General features: G+C 41.7%; 1 protein-coding gene across 1 annotated transcript in view; it reads right to left on the bottom strand.

Annotated features, from left to right (window-relative positions):
* Positions 1 to 21,475, bottom strand: part of MAPKBP1 (mitogen-activated protein kinase binding protein 1) — a 97,408-nt gene that overhangs the window by 7,383 nt on the left and 68,550 nt on the right. Inside the window, exons 14-26 of the mRNA XM_075712919.1 lie at positions 20,878 to 20,948; positions 20,305 to 20,426; positions 19,150 to 19,225; positions 16,854 to 16,965; positions 16,197 to 16,260; positions 13,632 to 13,757; positions 7,264 to 7,412; positions 6,520 to 6,569; positions 5,765 to 6,001; positions 4,564 to 4,733; positions 2,724 to 2,869; positions 2,067 to 2,237; positions 1,070 to 1,148 (exon numbers count right to left, since the gene is read on the bottom strand). Of these exons, the coding sequence (XP_075569034.1) occupies positions 1,070 to 1,148; positions 2,067 to 2,237; positions 2,724 to 2,869; positions 4,564 to 4,733; positions 5,765 to 6,001; positions 6,520 to 6,569; positions 7,264 to 7,412; positions 13,632 to 13,757; positions 16,197 to 16,260; positions 16,854 to 16,965; positions 19,150 to 19,225; positions 20,305 to 20,426; positions 20,878 to 20,948 (1,573 nt within the window). The remainder of the gene's footprint in view (positions 1 to 1,069; positions 1,149 to 2,066; positions 2,238 to 2,723; positions 2,870 to 4,563; positions 4,734 to 5,764; positions 6,002 to 6,519; positions 6,570 to 7,263; positions 7,413 to 13,631; positions 13,758 to 16,196; positions 16,261 to 16,853; positions 16,966 to 19,149; positions 19,226 to 20,304; positions 20,427 to 20,877; positions 20,949 to 21,475) is intronic.

The raw sequence follows: 21,475 nt of genomic DNA, 5'->3' as shown, positions 1-21,475 counted from the left end.
AGAAAAGAGGCAACTTTCAACTGGCATCTTTGAACAGTTGAACAGAGTTGAACAGTTGCTCAGAGGTTTTCATAATCTAAAACTACCTCTCTTATTAGATCTCTAGAGCACCAGTGACTTCCTTCACTCACCACTGCAACTCTCCAGAAGCTTATACAATAGCTAACCACTGGCTTTCTTCCCAAACATACGATCCCAATGCAAGTCAGACTAAGAGGCGCTCCTTACAGCAGCAACAGCAGCTGAATACAGCAATGACAAAAAAAATTTCCCTAACATGGTGAATCTAGACCCAGCTGGTGAACCATAGAAGATGTACCCAAATCTGCTCAGTCCTATAAAACAAAATTAATTTAAGATGAGATTTCAGGTTGTCATTTTAGAGGAATACAGGAGTGTGTATGTGTGTTTGTTTTAAACATTTATGAACCCAAATCAACAAAAGTATTTACCCATTTTTGTTCATTTTTTGTTTGTTTGTTTTGTTGAGATTTTTTTAAAAACAACAAGGGAAACTGCTTGGAGAGGTCTTTTGGGGTGCTCTAGGGTTGAGGGGTTTTTTGAAGAATAATGTCCCCATGGAGCTTTGTATGAGACACCAGAGCACCCTGTGAAGGCATGGGACTGAGAAACAAAGCTGAGTAAGAAAGGACTGTAAAACAGAGGAAAAGTTCACAAGCCTACTTTCATTGTCCAAGCTGAATGAAATGCAAAAGAATAAACAGAGCATAAACAGTAAAGAGTAAATCAGACAATTAGCGATTCCTCCAGCTTAATCAATCAAGGCATTAATCATGAAACAATTAAGCACATCGTTGAAAGAGGAAAAAGAACAAAACAACAGTGTTTCTTTAGGAAGAAATAGAACAGCTAAAGTGACACAGGATGGCCTGTCTAAATCACAAGGGTCTGCAACCAGCCTGCCAGGTGCTATGCTAACACTTTGCTGTGCCTAGGCACACTAAGGCCAAAAGTTTGCTCAACTATTTTGACCCAGGGCCTAGCACGAGACCTACTCACACTAGTAAAAACAGACAGATAGAAACACTGAAAATATGCAGAGCCATACCTGAGAGCCGGGGACTGGGAAAGAAAGCGAGAGGAAATGCTGAGGTTTTCAGTTCTTTCCAGATTCCTACATGAGCCACCTAAAAATTTTGGTTAAAGGGGAGAGAAAAAGGGAGCAGTTTAGCTACAGAACAAACATTTGGACACATGCATTTTCTTATCACAGAGACTATCAAATGTTCCCCCATATCCAAGAGGATTTTTTGAGCTAAAACCACAGAGAATGAAATAATTTCATTGCCTTTGCCTTTCTGTTCTACTTAGATTGCTCTGCCTTAAACTGCTACCCTCCCTAAGGGTACGCCTCCTCCTTTTTCTCTTCCCTTTGTGTCCTATCCTGCCTGTAGGACTGTGAGGCACTGGCATCAAGCAGAAAACAAACCAATCAAAGGAAAGAGAAAGAAAAAAAAAAAAGAAAAGAAAAAATAAACCAGATAACTCACATAGATATTGCTGCCTGCAACCATTATCAATTCTAGAAAAATATGCTTTATTCTGGAGTTGGTCGATAAAGACTAACCAGCTCCTTTGCCACTCTGATGTCTCCTCTTATTCTCTCCCTCCACCCAGCATTTCAGCCTTTTCTTTTGTGATATTTGTTATGCCTTAATATACCACTAGAGGCCACTACATGTCACCGGGGAGGGCGGGGGGCGGGGGGGGGGGGGTGTCGGTGAACACACAGTTAATACCTTCATATACAACAGGAAAAACCAGTCCGGGAACAAGAGAACCACTCTTCAGGATTCCAGGGACAATACTTAACCCAAACTGACACAGACCCCAATCTCATCCACACAAACTTACATACAGACTGATGGAGCTAACAGATGTCGCTCTTCTTTAGACCTCTCTACGTTGGTTCCCCATTTTTGCCCCCCTCATACACACAGGGGGTCGTACACAAGCCTAGCAGAACTTGTAGCCTGGTTTGATTTATACAGGGGACAAATCTGGAGTGACTTCACAAAGTCCCCCCACCGAGCAGAGAGCTGTACCTTTTCCATCAGTGCTGCCCAGGGTCCCAAAATGCTGCTTGAGGAACTTCTCCTGATCGGGTGTCTCGGGGATTTCTCCCTCCGGCATGCTAGTACCCATGTCCTCCTCTCCTTCCTCTCCCTCCAGGTCTGAGATGCCATCCACACTTAGGGGCTCAGTGCTTTCAGAATCTGGGAAAAGGCAAAAAACCCAATGCTGTAATAACATAATCACAGCAACATTAGTCAGGTTAAAAAAAGTTATTCAGCAAAGATGATAAATTGAACCTAGAATGTTAAAGCAAAAGTCGGTCAGCATTAAGTCTAATTCTCTAATCCACCATATCCCACAAACAGCATAGCTTATGGGATAAGCAATACTAAACCTGCCTCCCTACCTAGCAAGGTAAAAGAAAGCCAAAGGCGCATACGGAAGGTGCACTTTAACCAGCTCCTGCTTCTATAGTGGCTTCAACTGAAGTGCCTGTTCAACTGTGCCTGAATCTTTACAACAATACTAGCATGTCTAATAGGAGTGCGACCTCAGTTTGGCTCAGAGAGGATCAAGTATTACAGATCAGGATAGCAACTGATAAACTTGGCATAGAACAACCCCAGCAAGCTTCTGCAGTGTTCCACATCACATATAAATACATTTATAATGTCTTTGCATCTTACCTTCATTTGGATGGTCTGGGCTGGACAGACGACTGCTGCTGTAATCTACAGAGCAGGCACTGTCAGGACTGTGTTTGTCTGGGCATCCGTTACTGTGATAACCTCTACTTAGCTTCCCATGGGGCAACGCTTTTACCTGGAACTCACTACAAGAGAGACAGGAAAGATACAGCACTAGAAGAGATATTTGGTTGACATGTAAAGAAGCACATTCTAACTTCAATAAGGCCTTACCTGTGTTAGTAATACCTTTGATTACAAAAGTAAGGCTTTAAAGACAAAAAGAAGTTGATTTCTCTCATCATTATACAGTATATTTTTTGCATTTCATTAAGCTTGGACAGCGAAGTCTCAAGGGGACTGTCTGACTTTCTGGGTGTTGCCAGTTTCCCATGATTACCAGGCACCAGCACAGCACTGCCCTGGCTTGATTTCCAGCACAGGTGAGGAACAAATGTGGAGGTCTACGTAATGAAAAAGGGACTAAAACCAGGCCGCTACCTGCATGATAGAAACTCCAGTCTGCCATAGATTTGAGCCCTAATATAGTATTTTTTCCATGTTTATGACCTGCTTCTTTGGGCAACTTCTGTGTTGCAAAATAGAGAAGATTCTGGGTTTGAGCAAGACTAATTTACTGAAGAATACCGTACAAAAATACAATATTGTAGGACAGGGTTCCTGATTTCTGTTGTGATTTCATGAGTCTTATTTTGTCAAATGACACCAGCACTGTTCTTTTGGCTGATGGCTGAGGACTTCAGTTTTCCACTTTATGAAATACTTTGGTTTCACATGTACTCCAATGCAAAGTAAGATGCAGCAGTCACTCAACAGAACTGAATGGCAATTACACCTGGCAGCTTGCAACCTCTGCATACTCTGATATGTGTCCAGTCTGTATCCAACAGCACCAAAGGGCCTCCCTTTCTTACATGATGAAGCAGCACACGGGTCTGCTCTGTCCAAATGTTATCATAATAAAATTAAGAATGTAAATAAAAGAGAAACTGGGAGAAACCTAGCAGCTTCAACTGCAAAATCTTGGCATGCACTCTTGCATAAAAGCCTGTCTGAAGCTATCAGCCCACTCTTTGTAACGGAGAAGGAGGAGACAGAGGAAATTAAACAGCTAGTAGCATCAGGTTAAGAGGGGAAGGGAAGAATAAAAAAGGAGAAGGAAAGAGAAAGAGAGAAAGAGGAAAAAGAAGGGAAAAAACATAGCACAGTAAGAAACAGAAAATTAAGAAAGGTAAAACTAAAACAGAAGAAACAGCAGCAGAAGAAAAAAAGGTCTCCACTGTCTCCAGTGTCCTTTTCAATTCCATCTATCTGATGCAAGCCATTCTATTTCCCACAACAGGGTCACCCCACACTACATTTGTTAAATTCTTGCCCAATTAGGTTTGAAATTGTCATAAATAACAGTGTCCTGTCATTTCTTCTGGGCAGACATTTCACTGCCATGTATACATCACTGTTTGGTGGTTTTCCAGCTTCCAAGTTTTTCCTTGCTTATTTCAACCCAGATAAGGGAGAAAGCAAAAAAGGCAGCTCCCAAGTTGTTTATTCAACAAAAAAAAAAACCAAAAAACAAAACCCCCCAAAAAAAACAAACTGGAGAAGGCTGCTAATGTGCTGTTTCCTCCAAGGAAAGAATATTTTAATGGTGTCGTCTTAGTTTCAGATTCCTTTAGCATCAGGCTGGCATAAAACTCTCAACTAAACATGCCTCACATCAATCAGGCAGTAAGTTAACTCATCCAAGTTACCACACAAGCTGCAAGCAAACTAAAACAGGAAAGTCTAAGCCATGCACAGCAGAGAGCTTATTTTTAACCTGCTAGGGTCTGTGGGATGGATTTCATCTTGCTCAGGGTAGATTACACACTCCTCACTCTCAGAAGGTTCCAGTTCCTGAGAGAAAATCCCTTCTTCACAAGACACAAGCCGAATCACTTGGGGTCGCACAAAAGACTGGTTATCTTGAGGAGGTATTGAGCTGCCAACCTGTTTTTAAAAAAATAAGTAAAAAATAAAAATAAAGAAAAGAGAGAAAGAAAACTAGATATTACCAGTGTTTTTCCTTAAATCAGCAAGGGCTGTTGCAGAGGTAGAAAGTATGCATTACAGGACGGAATATGATCAGAAATCTGAGATCAGGAAACACAGCACTCCTATGTCCTTCCTGTTCCTTATCTACTAAACTTGACAGACTACCACTGTAGTTTCCTATTTTGTTCCCTGTTTGCAGTCCCCTAAAAATTCTCTGGTAAAGTACTGGACTCCCCATCCCCCTTTGGCCACACATCAAGATTGTAAGCCACATAGCAGCAGGTTCTTCCATTACCTTTTATAGACTGATCAGACATAGTTCAGAGAAGTCTGTGGGCCACAGATGAAAAACACTGATTTACTGCATGCAGTAAGCCCAATCCTCTCCTCAGTCACGCAGTTATAAAGGCAGGAAAAACTCTAATGAAGTTAAACAGCAGGACAGACTGCTGCTGGAAAACAGTCATTAGCCTTCTGAGGTATGAGCATGCATTACTTGCTGTGACCCATTGATACTGAGATCTTGGATATGTTTTAAAGAGAACTTAATAATCTAGCACAGCCCACAACTAAGGGCATCATATGAGCCACATTTCAGTGGCTACTGGAGTCAAGAAACTGTGCCGCAGCAGAGTAAGCTAACAGGTAATCAAGTACACATCTGTAATTCCAAGCTCAGCTTCTCAGCTTGTTTTTGCCATAAATAAACAAAGAGCTAAAAGAAAACATGAGGCCTTCCTCTATGATTGCAAAGAAACTTTGACCCATATGGGCTCTGCTACAAGGTGGTAGAAAAGCCAGAGTTGCACATTACAAGAGTACTAACTACAAAAGTGTTACATGAACTTTTCTCAGAAGGCATTTAGATCCACCTCTAAAGGTATAAAGAATAGCATCAGGTAGTAATAAATATATGTAATAATAAACGGAGGCAGGACAGATGCACTCAGAGTAGATTCACCCCCTTAGAGTAGTACTGCCCTTACTTTGTTGATGTGCACAGGAAGATCTGCCTGTTCTTCTCTGTCGTCCCCATTGCTGTTCTGAGACAGCGAGTCTCGACTCGGAGAACGGGAAACAGAGAAAGACTCCAACTGACGCAAGTCAAGCATGGATTTCACAGTCATCTCGATGTTGCTGGTTGGCTGTGACCAGCGCCCACGTTGCCGAGGCATTTTGCTCATTGGTGCCTCTGAGTGCTGGATTGCCGCTATCTCTTTGGCCTGAAGGAAATTGAAAGAAAGACAGTCTTAGGGACTGAGTTCTGCTGATAGAAAAAGAGGAGAGAAAACAAAAGACCCACAGAAAAACCCAATTATATCCATCTCCATAAAAGCCCCAAAGCTGTTGGTGAGTCAGCTTAAATTTCCTCCCTTAATCATAAAGTCATCAAGATGATACTTTTGTTGCTGCTTCTTGCATAATTGAACATTTAAAGGCCTCACTCAGATCCAAGTATAGGATCAGCTTCAGCACTGTGACATTCAGGCCAGAAAAGAATGGGACAAAAGTGTAACACCTGATGGAAAGATACTGATGAAAAAATCCCAAGTGAAACTGTCTCTTTTAACTAGGTTATATTCTGCCATCCTCAAGTCGTTCCTCAGAGAGGCTTCTCAATGGTTTCCCACCACTGCTGCACCTTTCCCACCAGTGAGAGTGAAGTTTTTAATATCCATGGGAATTTCTTTTCGAGTATTCCCTATGACAAGAAATACAATTTAGAGTTTTAGCAACTCACCCTCCTCATTTCCCAATGGGAAAGGCTTCTTGAGAGGGTAAGGTCTGGATCTGGAAAGGGAAAAAAATATATACCTAGTTGACATCCTTAGCCAGCAGTCCAGCTACTTAAAGACCTCTTACCTCATCTTTCCTCAAAGGCAGCATTCCTACATCTTGTGAACCAACAGACCATTGCTAACATGTGCTTTCTCATAGACTACCAAATTGTTGTATCAAAATTTTAATGGAGATGTACTGTTTTATATAAGATTTTCACTGACTCAGTGGACCCATTGCAGTGCATTGGCCCACCCAAGGCTTGGGAAAAAACCCTGCTCCGATCAAGCAGGGTAAAATAAAGCAGTGATAAAAATATCTCAAATTAGTAATGATAATCTCTGCTGTTTATCAGACATCTCTAGGATCCTCTGTGAGATCTCTTTTGGCTTCTGTGGACTTCTGACAGCTTGTAGACCCAAGCCCAGGACACTAATTCAAAATCTGTTTGGCTAGTTGGAACTAGCAAGAAACTTGGCAATTTAACAACTTAATTTCTAATCAGAGAACTCCAAAATGTCCCCTCTTCAGATGCAGGAATGAGCAAGTCCACATCACCCACTGGTGTCGAGCCATCTGTTTCTGTCTTGGTCTTTCTCTTTCTGCCACTATCTTGTTATCCCTAAGCCAGTGTCTCTCATCTTCTCCCCGGTTCACATTCATGCCATTTTTTCCACCTCTGCCCATGCCCCCCTCCCATTTATACCTGAGTCTCTCTCAGTGTTGCAGTTGGACTGAATATGGAAAGACTGCAGCCCACGTAACTCATCTTCATCATTCCCTTCATCTTCACCATCCTTGTCACTGTCTGATGAGAGTGCAGGCACAGAGGACAGGGCAGAGATCGACTCGTGCCTGGGAGGCAGGAATTGGAAGGAGTATTATGGTCTATCTCAAGAATTGCCCACCATTTCAATCCCTACACCAGGTAGTTCTCCACCTTATCTCCACCCACACTCAGCAGGCTGCCTGAACTCTCCCAAACAGCCCCCGCTCTAGAAAAACCCATCTCTGAGAAACAAGGCAAGTTAAACCCTGCACAAAGGTATGTAGAGCCTGCCACAGCAACTGTCTCATGTGTGTAAGGATGACAGAAATCAGAACAGAAGTAAATGAGGCTGAGAAAGGCAAGTGGAATTAAACTTGGCCTTCCATTTCACACCCTGCCAATTCATAAGGTCAAGATGGTAGAGCATATTTGAAAGGCAAATATTTTTCACACCCTTAAGCATTTCCTCTCTGGAACTGTTTTACACATCAAAAATGTCATAGAGATACTCCCTGTTTGACAGCAATTGGGTATATGGCAAATTATCACATAAGAGACAGGTTCACATCAAGGATTGCATCACGTAGAACCTGCAGGCACAGCCCACCCATAAGAGCACTGTGCTGCCTTTTTTAGCCTTCAGGCACAAGGAACAATGTAAAATATATTTTGGGCAGATCTTCAATCAAAGTAGATCAGACAAGTGTTCCCACACAGACCTCAGAGGCACTCCCAGCATAGAGTTCCCCAATACCAATCAAGGACACGTAACACCACCAAAGTCTATCTTCCCTCTTTCTTCTCTTCTTCCCCTTCCTCCCCTCACCCCTTCAGTCAACAGAACCAAATGAACTAACCCACTTTGGACAGTAATTGAACAAGTGAAGAATCCCTAATAAATAAATTTGAGTAGTGCCCACTCCGTGGCCTTGAGCTAGAGTGCCAAACTCATCATTAGTGACATTTATAGGGTATCACTGGTGGGTGTTGAGTGCCAAGCATTATTCATGAAATGAAAATAGCTCATTCACCAAATACAGTCTGGCCAGGGACCAACTTCTCCTGCAGCTGACAGATAGCAGGCAGTATTGAAACATGGTAAGAAGCAGTTAAGGTATTTTAATCTTTTCTCTTCCCATATAGTGGCAGAATACTAATTTCCATTTTCTTAGGAGTGGCTGAGCAATAACTACCCAACCCTTTCAGATGAACTTTGAGGTGTTCTGGCAAAAAGAAAAGTGAAACTGGCTGTAGCCTGCAGAGTCCTCCAGTGAAACAGTTTCATGTTGTCTGATCATCTACTTTTGACATTTCAGTTTGTCATTCTCTTCCTCTTTTCTACGGTCCATCTTGTCACTCTCAGGTTCTTGTGGCTAAGCAGGGGAATCCCAACACAGTTCAAGCACCACAATACTTTTGAGGTTATGCCATGTTTCATCCTATGTGGTATATTACATTTACATATGGTAGACAATATTAACTTTGTATCAGCAACTTTGATAGCATCCTTTTGCTTGTATTCATTATGATTGAGGAGTTTATTGAGGAAGAAGGGTTGGATAATTAGACATTTTAACATCTAACTGGTTGAATACCCCACTATGATGAGGTGATATGGCAAGGCAAGGTTATACGTTTACTAAACTCCTGGATGTACTGTCATTGGTGTAAATGCAGAAGGGAGGATTTCTATCAATGTGTTTTATGTTACAAAATAGAAAGATGGCATCTGTCCATCAGATGGTGACTGACAAAATTAGCAAAGGGGAAAAAAAGTATGTTGCAATATCCTCAAAGGAGATGAGTAAGAGAATGCAAAACATATTTTGGAAGTCAGATGGGCGTTTTTTTCATACCTCATAGGAAGTGCCAAGCAAATTAGGAAGTTACATGTGTCTGATACAAATGTAAGGTTATCTTGCTTTATCCCAGCAAAAATTCATGCCCCCCTTCCACATCCTCCTTTTCACACCTCACAAATGTTTTTCAAACTCAGTCCTGTGACTTGAAGAGATATAACTGAATGGGGTTTTCAAAAGGATCTTGGGCCCACTGACTTGAAAGTGAGATACTCCTGAAAATGAAACCTAGGTTCACAAGGTCTTCAGCGTTTTAACTGTTGTGCTTGCCCAACTCAGTCCCTCAGTTTGGGTTTTACCACTTTCTCCTTTCTTTCCCTGACTTCCTCTATGTACTTTGGATTTACTTCTAAGCCCCTTTGTTGCACACATCTCCTCAACACTCTTCCTCAGTTCTTGTTCATGCTTAGATGGAAGTCAGAGGGTAGGTTTCAAGCATGGTAGGGTAGGGTGAGGTTTCACGCATGGGAGCTGCTTCCCAATAAGCACCACACGAGAGCATTCTGAAAGCAAAGGAATAAGACTTCTGGGTTTTGCTGAATTCCTGCTGAGAGCAGGTTCAGCCAAACCCTAACAAAGCATCATTATACCAGAGTGAATATTTCAGAGTAGCTATTCCAGAATAGCATGTACAGACATGCCCAATTCTCATGATACTTGTTACTCAGAGCAAGGATTTTAATTGTCCTTTCTCTTGTCTTCTTCCTTTGGTTAGGAACTATCCCATTCTAGTACAATGCCTGGATCTTGTTCTGTACACATAGGCAGAGTCAGCTGCACTTCAGCTCCCAGTTTCTGAAGGGTCTGCCAGTATGGGGTCAATGGCAGGGAAAGACCTTCAGTTAGAAAGTCTTCAGGACGCATATATAGACTTAAAAGTGTCACATGTCTTTATGGAGTTCTAGTATTAAGACATCTGATATTAGGTACTCTCTATTCTTTTGCATGTCCTGAATTCAGCCCTTCTTTCTTTTCTTAAAACAAAACAAAACAGACAAGAATGGCAACTATCCATTTAAAGAAGTATGTTGCCAGCATTCCCACTCCGATCTTGTGCTACTTAAACGTTCAGCTTTGGAGGCCAATTCATGAAAGTGTAACAACCTATGTGGTAGGGATCACTAGCAGATTGCCTTCCCCTCCCCTCCCCAAATGCCTAAGGGTTTTAAAAGAAAGTTACCCTGCTTTTCCCCACAGAAAGATCACAGTGCTTCTGACTTCAGAGTTTCCCTGGTGTTATAATTTCAGTAGTTCAGCAGACTCAGGCAGCACTTCTGATCTGGCATCAAAAGCCTGCCCCATTCTGAGCCCTGGAAACTGCACAGCTTTCCTGGACTGGACCAAAGCCTCACTAAGAATTTGATAAGCAGCTCTTCTTTCCAAATATATCTGAGGGCACACAGTACTTCCCCAACATACATATATTAGTTTTAGACAATTTAATTTAGATAACATTTCTATCTCCTGGTATTTATACCAGAACTTCAATGAAAGTCACAGAAAAAGTGACTTTTAAAATGAAAATAAAAAAATATAAATGCTCAGCTAAAACATGACTATAAACCCTGCAAACATTCCACAGTAAAATCAATTTAAAACTTCCAAAAATTTGAGACAAGCTTTTCTAAACAATAAATACATACTTGGATCAAAATCAAAACTGTATTAAAAGGCTTTACATGGTTCCTTCTCTAAAAATATAAATGCCTCAAAACCAAAATATACCACCACTATCAGCTGAGTACAAGTTCTATTATCCTGAACAATCAAAACTCCTCATGTTCAGCAGATGAGAGAAAAGCACACATCTGAAATTATCACCACCAGAAGCAGAACTGAAAGGCTCTCAAGGGCACTATGGAGAACTGTGGGTCATACACGTCAGATCAGTTCCAAAATAATCCAATGTCCTATAAAGGTGAGTCAGAGAAATCCTTCAGAGGAGAAACTTTAGTCTCTCTAGAAGTTTTTGGAGGGACTGAAAAGGCTGGTACTCTTCAGTTTGGAGAGTAGGCTGGATGAAGAAAGTTATTGTAGAGGTTTACAAAACCATGGGGACTACAGAGAGCTGGATGCAGAACTATAGCTCACCAAAGCTAATGATATTCAGAAGCAGGGACCTTTCAACAAAACTAGCAGGAGTGTGGTTTAATAGAGACAAAAAAAGTCCTTTCTACAGAGAGCAGTGAACTCCTGGAACTTGTCACATGGGAGACTGCAGAGGCAGACAATATTACAAAGTTCAAAAAGGATTTATATGAATTCAGTGGACAATGGTCCATAACCGAATACTAAAGGGAACAGGCAGAGATGTACCTCCTAACATCCCCAATACAATTGAGCATGAGGCAAATGGACCACAAAGCTCCCCATAACAAGGCTCACACAGTGTCTCAGTAAATAGCATCTTCCATTGCCACTGTCACAGGCAAAATACTGGGCTTCACAGAGCAAGGCATTTTTATGCTCCAGATGTTGTTCATCTGGGCCAATCCCTGCCCTGCCAGTCACAGCTGGATAGAGACAGCACTGTTCTGAACTGGAAATCTTCATCTCCCCATTGCCTCCTCAGTTCAGTTTTGTTTCCCCAGTATTAGTTTGATTATTCTTGTCGACATACATTCATACTATGAAACTAGGAGAATGCATTACTACCCCCACAACATTCTAGCAATACCATTCTAGAGAAAATATAGTAGAACAAATGACACATCACCAGGCAGGGACCTTTCTTACACTACTGTGAGTCCTTCTGAGACAACAATTTTACACGACAAGGTGCAACCCCAGTCTCCACTGCAACCCACACAGATAGACTTTGGAAATACAACCAGAACAGGTACAGGGCATCTAGAAAACCAATCTTACTCAAGTTCATTAGTTTTTCTTCTCCCACCTCAGTAATGCTGGTCCAATAGGCTCTTCCTCCATAGTCAGTCCCAATCCAAAACACTCTGGGAGTTATGTCTTTGCTGATCTCCAGTGACCACAGCGGTCGATCAAAACTGAATACAAGCTTTCAAAGCTGACCAAACAAGTAGATTCCAGGCTCGCAAAGAGGTTACCAAACAAGTTTAATAAAGTGCTGGGCTTGGCGTGGCACTAACACCGCCCTTCAGCAAGCGTCTGTGACGGAAACAAGTATCACCTAATGCGGAAGAGGACTGGGATTATCTGTCACAGGCTGAGCCTTGGTAGGGTAAGGCTGCAGCTGCTGGAATAATAGAGTCTGCTATAAAAAGCACATTGCTTGACAGCTCCAGAATTTTGGCTAGAAAAAAAGGCTTCCTGAGTTCTCCCAGCATCATTACCAAAAGCACTTATTAGACAAAACTCGTTTCAAGAATGAACAGAACAAGACTTTCCCAAATGAAACTATGCAGACAGACTTGTTTCAACATTACTTGCTTCCAAAGGGAATGGGAAGGTCCCTGTGATACTCTTAACAACCAGTGTGGCAAGTTCTCCAGTGCTTTGGCACTTTTATATCCAGAACTCAATTTGTAGTCATTTGGAGGAGGAAAACTGTGGGACATAACATCAGAAATCTGTGTTTATCCTTTTTCCCCACTTTGATCCTGTATCACCTCAGTCAGGACTCTCTCCTGCATTGCTTACAGCCAAATTAGTCTCAGCTACCTCCTAACTACAGAGAAACCAAATACATTACATGAATAATCCATAATTCCCTGTCACACTTGTTCTGTTTAAAAACAGGGTCTGTGTTTAAGCACCCCTTTTTAAAGAAAGGTCACCAGATAAATTTAGATCTATTCAGTTTATAGGCTGTGGTAGTTTGTTTTTAGATATTCTGTTTACTGAGCAAAAAATAATAGTATGATTTAGCTGCCAAGAACTTTTCCCATGGAAATTATTTTTATATTTATTATTTATGTTATAATTATTTTTAGGTGACCTTTTTCAAAGCCTCCAGAAAATAGTTAACAAAGAAACAGCACAACTGTAAGGACTTTCAGAATTACGATCAACGTGGCAAACTCATACAGCTCACAAGTATACTTCAATACTGACACTGAAGGAAACAGCCTTTAAATTGCATTCAGCCTAAATCCAGAGAACTTTATTCACGAAGGAGCAAGGCTTCCCTGGTGGGATGCTGTGTACCAGCCTTGGTATTGCTAGGTAAACTGCTTATTAAAGTTTCTGACCACATCATTAAACTAAATTAAGACACAAGCGGCATTGCATACACATTGCAATCAGTGAAGCAACATTAAGTAAGTCTGTCTGGAATATCACAGCCAGGCTTCTAGATCCAAACAAGGTGGGCACAAAATCCATGGCAAATGCAACAGAAGAGTAAGAGAACTTTTGGAAGACACTATCAGTGAAGACAGCAGAAACCTTACAGTTGAATCCCAGTGCCACACTTTTCACATAAAACCCTACAAAGCCAGCCACCTCTTCTCAGTAGACTCTGCTCACCTCATGAGTCCAGCTGTCTTGTGCGGAGAAGACTTTTCTGCCTGCTTCCCTCTCTGCTTCATGTCAGACAGTCGCTGCCGCATGTTGATGGTCATCTCTGAGCTCAGACGCCAGATGAAGATACAGCTGAAAGAGGGAAATGAAGCTGGGGTCAAGTCTCAGTTCAGTTTATTGATATTATCAGCTCCCATTGCAGAGACAAACGAGCCCTTCTGTCTGAGGCAGGGAGAGACACACGCAGAAACAGTTTCACAGAAACTCAAATCCGTCACAAGCCTCATGACAAAAAGGTAAAACCTGCCTGGCAAAGACTGCCTGTGGGTGAGAGGAACTGCAGATATTTGTACAGACTCATCTCTGATCCTATACCTTTATTCAACTATCTGACCAGCTGCTGAAGGAAATGCCATAACAAGTCCCTCCACGGTCAGCAGCAAGATAAGTGGAGCCTACAGATGTCCTTTGCAGCCTCCAATTGCAACTACCCGCACAGGCAAGGCCTTCCTAATGCTTGCCATCTCTGTGGTGCAATAACGGTTAAGTTTACATGGCAGTACTTTTTGCAGTCAGGGTAGTCCTAATATTTTACTTGGACTCCGTGCAGGAACCTGCTAAGGAATTTGATTGAATTAGGTCAAGAATTTCAAAAGCATTTAAAAGAGGGAAACAAACAGTGTGATCTCATTGGTCTCATTTTCTTCAGAAATCTGGCTAAAAAATAATAATAAAAAAAATTTCTTTATCACATTAGAAAATACTGTATCTCATCTTCAGCTACTAGAAAGTAAAATGCCCAGCGTTTTCTTTGAAATTTAACCTCGGTGCTAACTAATTCTTTTCATCTCACCTATCTTTCCTGCCTAGCTGGGTATACCTACACTGATGTAGAAACAGAGGTGGTGCTTTTACTATCATTTATAAAATCCTGCACACTACTTTGGAATCTGAAGAGGATTTAATCAAGTTCTTCAAGACCCATCAGTGCCACCATACTCATAGGTACTCCAATTCACCATGGAGTTTTCAACAAGGGGCTTTCCCCTCTTCCTTGGGAGTTTGTAAAAATCCATTTGCTCCGCCATTTTGAACAGTGGCCATGAACTTTGGTCTCCTGGACCTAAGGCAAATGCCAAAAGCACCAGGATCCTGAATGCCTGCATCTTCTCCATTTTTGTCCTCTCATGAGAAGATATTTTAAAAGGTTTTATTTCCACGCCACACAAAAAGAAAACAGAAACCCCACTTCGCACTCTGTGGAGATTTTAAGGAAAAGCTAAAAATTCCCTTCTTGCCCCCCCATGCCACTCCCTTTGCAACAAAGCTTAGGAGCATCAATCCCAGCTACTGAAGTCACGCACAGACGCTTCCCATCAACAGCGAACACACTGTCATCCTCCCGCCCCAGCTTTTCAGCCAGGAGAAAGTGGTGAGGCACTGCATCTGGGAACTATGGCAACCCAGGGGCAGCCAGCTGCTTCCCTTCAAGCAGCAGCTCTCTCGAACATAACAGCAACCATAATCTGCTGCTGAGAAAATACTGAAAAGCAGGAAACAAAATTCAGAAAGCAAGTGTGGCTTATTCATTTATCCCACCCCCACAGCTATCAAACCTAGAGATAAGTAGCAAACAGTATGAACTTGTAAATACATTAACATTCAACACAAAGCTCTACAGAAGCATGCTCCCACCTACCCCTTTTGCCACCTTTTTTTTTTCCTTGCAGTAGTTTTCTCACATGGGTGTCCCAGTCCTTGTGCCCTTCTCCATCTCCATTTCTCTTTCTATTCTCAGTTTTATTCTTTGCACATGCTGCTGTGTGTGAACAGACCATTCTCCCTGTTCTCCTTTGAAAAACATGCTTTCTCTTCTCCTTACAGCAAAGTTCTTCATGAATCCTTTCCTCACTTCTCATCCACCTCCTTCACACCCTTAGTGAGGAAAATGACCCTTTCGCTCATGGAAATGGTCAACAAGGGAAAATTGCACTAAATCACAACAATCACTAGGGACCTCAAACGATCCATGTTTCTGGAATTTATCAGAAATCCACAACAAAAGGACTCTTTTTTTTCCTGCAACTTTTACCCTAATCTATTTACACACATGAAAGGTAAAGAAAGAGGAAAACCAAATTATTTACTTTTTACTGAAAGACGGAAATAACCAACTGATGCAATTTAAGGTGACATATCATATGTTCTGTAACATCTCACCATCTAAAACTCTTTTTCTGGTTCAACTGTGATTTATTACAAGAAAAGAGAAAGAAATAGAGAGAATCTGGGTTGCTCTGGCCTTGAAATATCACTCCAGGAACTATCTTTCTCGAAGGAAACATTTTATTCGGTTCAGCTGATTCAAGCAGCCACTGATTCCAGAAGCAGTGGGTCCACTCACCTCCACAATTATCACATTTAGGATTCAGAAAGCTCTGAGGCTTCTTTGGAATTCATAAAACATCCCTCATTAAAAAAAATTTAAAAATCTGCCTTCCTTAAGGACACACTCTAAATCCATTGTGAAATGGCATGAGCTGATATCACAAACAAGCAAACCCCTCTTACCTGTCACCAGAAACAGAGATCAGATGTTTGCAGTCATTACTGAACTTCATCCCGGTTACAATCTCTGTGTGAAATAAAGAACAAGGGAAAAAAAAAAAAAACTTTCCCTGAATTATTGCAATGGGCAGAAGAGTCATTAGCCAAGTAGCCTATCTGGGCTCAGCAACTCAAATTCTGGTTAAAGCCAACACATTTCACAGATCAATATGCCCCAATTACCATAACCATTAAACAAAGAATCTAGGATTGACATAGAAAGGGTATCCCACAGCAAAATAAGCATGAAGACTGAAGTGCCATTTTGCCTGTAATAGACTAGCCCCTGCATGGTAAGAGCTGAGGGTATATCATAAGGGAACTTAATATATGCTGAAAAAACACAGACTACCCTATAGGCTATTAGAAAAACTGTGCAAACAAATACATGGCCTGACAGGTGGGTGTGTGCTTGTGTTTTGCAATGCAAAATGAGGTCTGAAAAAAGTTGAAATTACAGTGAAATAAGCTAGTACACTTCATCCAACCATAACCTACTCCAAACTACCCATTGGGTAATCTTTTGTGGGGAGGAACCTTCAGGAAGCTTTGACTAGTATCAGACCCTGCTATATAGTCATCAGCAGAAAAAATGCATTTCCAGAAGTTTACGTGCCTTACCTGAATGTCCATACATGGTTGCAACACACTCGCCAGAATAGAAATCGAAGATGGAGAGATTCTTGTCAGAACAACTGGTTGCAATATAAAGACCAGAGGGATCCGTTTGCACCTGGTTTATGAAATAAGAGAAGTGCAAAGATCTGGTGAGAAAGTGCTTTCAAACTGCATGAAAATGGTCCAGAACACCCAAGACAGTCATATTTGTTAAAAGAATAAAATGCAAGTAGCTCCCACAGGACTCCAACTGAGTACCAGGCTATCCAGCATCCCAACCTGACTACAGTGTTAAAACTATCTCCAACCTAATCAGAGACTAAAGGCACTTACATTAAATGCCTTCGTGACTGTGAAGGCACCACCACCAATGGGCAGACTTATACCTCTCTCTTGTACCTCCTTTTAACCACTGGGGTCTTACTTTCTTCTATCTTAAGTTCAAAACAAAACGTTCAAAACCCCACACGTGCCAAAACACCCCCCACCCCCAAAAAAATAATCAGAGCTGGCAGAGTTAAGTGAATTATTAAAAGACTCCAATCTTGAGGAGAGAAACCAGAAAAGAACTCAACACTTCAGAGAAAATGTCTTTGATAATGATGCTGTCAAATCTTCAGCATTTGCAACTCCCATTTTTGGGTTGGTTTTTTTTTTCCCCATATACACCCATTTGTTGCTTGATCATGGATCAAATATAAAACCCCCTCCAAATGCCTCACTGGGTCTAGAGCAGAACTACAAAGCATATACAGCTACTGTCACCAAATATCCTGCTTTGTCCTTTGTAGAACTTCAAGGAACTGAGAGTGAAAATGTCTGGTTTTTGAGGGAGACACGGTATTTAAATAATGATAACTTTTTTGATTATGTTTATTTTGTTGCTGTATCTTTTGCTTTGCATGTCACTGTTTGGGTTCTACTTGTTAAACTGCAATGTATATTGCAATCTCAGAACAACATGCCAAGAAAGTTTAAATTCCAGAGACAACCATAATCCCTTGGTTACATAATTGTCCTAAAAATGAACAAAGCAACATTAAAAATAATTGAGATTACCCACTTAGGCTGCACGTGAAAAAAACCAAAAACATAAAGGGTATTAAAAACAAAAAATCCAGCTCCCAGCAACATTTCATGGTTTGTGGTCTGAGAAGGATATAATCAAGCACCTGAGCTTACCAGCAATAAAGTAGAGCATCAATTTTTCATTTTCACTACGTCGGCTTATAAAAAACTTTGTAGGAATTATAATAGGCAAAGAGAAAGAGAACTTATCTTTCTCTGTAAAATGGAAGAGGTGACACTGAATAAAGCTGTTTGCTTTCCTCCCCCTTTTTACCCAGTTATTTACAGCCATCAATAATACTGCTGGCCTGTGCAGCTGAACAGAAATGTTTGGTTTAAAAAGTAGAAAAATTATCAGTGAAAACAAAAATAATGAAGAAGCTTATTTGGCAACTTAACTTGAGGGATATTTTGGTTGTGTCAATTGTTTTTCCCCTTTAAAGACAAGAATGCAATTCTTCCACATCCCGATGTGCCGGCACCACTCTTAATATTGAATCTTGAATGCACCTGGTTTACCAGGGGAAGCCCAGGACAGTGGCAGAAGCAGGTATGCTACCCTACGCCAAGGCCTGGATGCACTCAGCAGGTGGGAAACATGAACAGACTCTCACTAAGCAGTACTGGGCTTGTCCAGCACTCCAAGACCTGAAGAATGCAGGCTTTTCAGGGAAGATGCTACTTAATTTCATCAACTCATACAGAGTGTCACTTGTATTTGCCCTCTGACAACCACAAATTTCTCAAACACTGATCAACAGAGCGCTCCACCTTAAAAATCCTAATAAAAGTAGTAAAGAAAGCCAGAATGGGCTCTCTGGAGCAAAAAGTAAAGGATTAAAGTAAGTGGACTAAATCATCTCCTGACAGATACTGGTGCAGTTCTACTTGCTTTTACAGCATAGGCCTGTGCTTCACTTCAGAAACAGGACAGAGAAAGAAGTTATAGATCAGCTTCAGCATTTATTGACTCTTTTCCTGTTTTAGCCTGATGGAACCCAAATACATTACCAGCCCTTAAGGATGGAGGTAGGAGGAAGCAGCAGCAGGATAAGGGACAAAGCAAAACAATAATGGCACAAGCAAAACAAAAAAAAACCCAAACCCACCCACCCCCCGCCCCGCCTCCCAAAAGGTCCCTGTGTTCAGATTTGTATTTCATTTTCTTAGCCCTGAGCTGCATTCAGAAGAGGTGGAACAAAGGAAAAAGGGAAGAAAGAAAACAGCTTACTTTGATGAGGGTGCCATCTTCACCTTGGGATCCTTTGTAAAGCTTCTTCTGCTTTCCACTGCTTATGTTGAAAACCCTGAGGGGGATGACATAAGACATTGCTCATTTTGCCCAGGTAGTGCTCTGTGGCTGTTGGCACTGGGATCCTTTTCTCTTTCTGCTCCTCATTCCACATGAGATGCAAGGAACAGGGCTAAGCCACAGGAAGTGGAGAAATGACCTCTATGAACTATAAACCACCAATCATTTAAACGGTTCAAGAAACAACCCTGGAAGTAATGTAGGGGCCCAAGACTGGATTATATGATATCAAGCAGATTACCTGAATTAAAATTGAGGCTTGATTCTCAAGCTGATAATCAAAACCAAGTATAGCATCATGGCACTGAAGGAGAGGTCAAATGGGAGGGAGAAAACCTTGCCATGCCTTGTCATGGCTAATGGTTATGTAGCAGGAATGGCTTTTAGTAAGCTTCAGTCAGTCCTCCCTGCTATGAAAACACCCCTGGCTCCTTCACACTAAAGGAAAGGGTTAAGAGAGCAAGACCCTTTATTTACATTAGAATACAAAACTAACTTACATTCAGCAGTGGTATTTAGCTATGACCAAAACTCTCAGCATCTCACCCAGATACAACAGGAGGAGACACACAACTACAGAGCGTCACCTTTGCTTTGAAGGTAGAAGCAGACAGGTTGGAGAAATGGATAAAAAAGGAGCAGAGAATGGATTCCACTTGTCCAAAGACAGTCACACCTAGCTCAATTTTAGGTTCCTACAGTCCCAGCTATTCCACAGGACCTCACAGCTTCTCACTAGACATACCTTTAAAAGCAAAAATTACCACAGTGCAGAAGTTGTTGCCCCACAGCTCAAGGATGTGCCAAGGAAGGCACGCTCGCTCTCCCAGTATTAAGGCACTGCTCTGCAGAGCAACACAGTGAGAAGCCGAGTCCCATGGGCATTTGCATATATCCACAGCTTTTTATCAGCAAGCAGAAAGCCAGAGTTCAACCTCACAGAGTGTGAGGTGAGGCCTCAGATCTGTCTGAAAATGCTGTGTCAAAGAACCTAGAAGAATGGGGGAGATGGGGCCGCCTTGACCAACTCATTTATGACTGCAAAAATATTTTCAAGACAAGGAGTAAACTAACCTGATGTTACGATCCTGGCATCCAATAGCTGCGTATTTCCAGCTGGGATCCACGTCCATGTCATACAGAGTGGTCTTCCTAACAATGTGATGTGTTCGGGTAAACTGAACCCCTTCTCCTGTCTAAGCATGTGGGTAAAGACTGTGTCAAAATCACGTAGTTAACCCATTATTAAAAACTTCTAAATACAGATGAGTCCTCTCACACAGTGAGCACAAACCAACACTTCCCACTAACCACGTCTGCTGGGAGCAGCTGGGACTGGAGGCACAATGAACTCCTCTCCAGCCCATACTCTTTCACCACTCCTCACAATAGCCCTGGCAGCAACAGAAAAGCAGATATCCTAACGGTTCTCTACTTTGCATCTTGCTGAGAGAGGTCAGGCTGGGAGCAGCTGCATGCTTCACAGAACTAGTTCTCCAAATGTAATCTCTTGCACTGAGTCAGTGGGAGACACTGCAGCTGAAATAGCAACAAGCTCATACATAAACTCTGATATCACTCTTTAAAGTAGTTCCTTTGTGGAGAGATTATTAAAAAAAAGTGCACAAAAAGCTGTAATAAGGTTACCTTCTGCGCAGTGCGGAAATAGATGCTCTTGTCTGCCCCACAGCTTATCATTCGCACTTTCCCATCGTTGGCTGGAACAAAAAGACAGGAGCCGATCAAAAGATAAACACAAATACAAGGCGGAAAAAATGTTTCAATTTATACCACTGCTTATTTATTCCAGTCCTGATTAACTAAGACTGACTCCTACCTAAGCAGCAGGATGCTGCAGCAAAACAGAAGTCCCTTCTCAGAGACAGCATTTGTTAATGCTCAGAGTGCATGAGGCCTTAATACAGAGGCTTTACACAACAGATTAGGATGCAATTCTGTCTTCTTCCCCGATAGTATGCTCACGTGCTTACTGTCTATGTGCCACGACACTCTGTGGCAATATGATGGGTTCACACTCAGTATGAGCTGAAAACGGGCAACAGGCACTTTTCAGTCTTCAAAATCAGTCACGTGTTTCTTGCTGCCCTTTCTTACAGCAGGATCAGGCTTTTCTTCTTCCCTTAGCACTCTTTTGTAACCCATCTGCTCCTTCAGCAAAGCAACATCTGATAAAAATCCATGTAATGAAAACAGATCCAACATCACACAAGTCCACTTGAACTGC

The sequence above is a fragment of the Pelecanus crispus genome, chromosome 6 (genome assembly GCF_030463565.1).
Source record: "Pelecanus crispus isolate bPelCri1 chromosome 6, bPelCri1.pri, whole genome shotgun sequence".
NCBI classification, from domain to species: Eukaryota; Metazoa; Chordata; class Aves; order Pelecaniformes; family Pelecanidae; genus Pelecanus; species Pelecanus crispus.
Note: the sequence above shows the minus strand (reverse complement) of the source record. Positions and strands in the feature narration are given on the sequence as shown.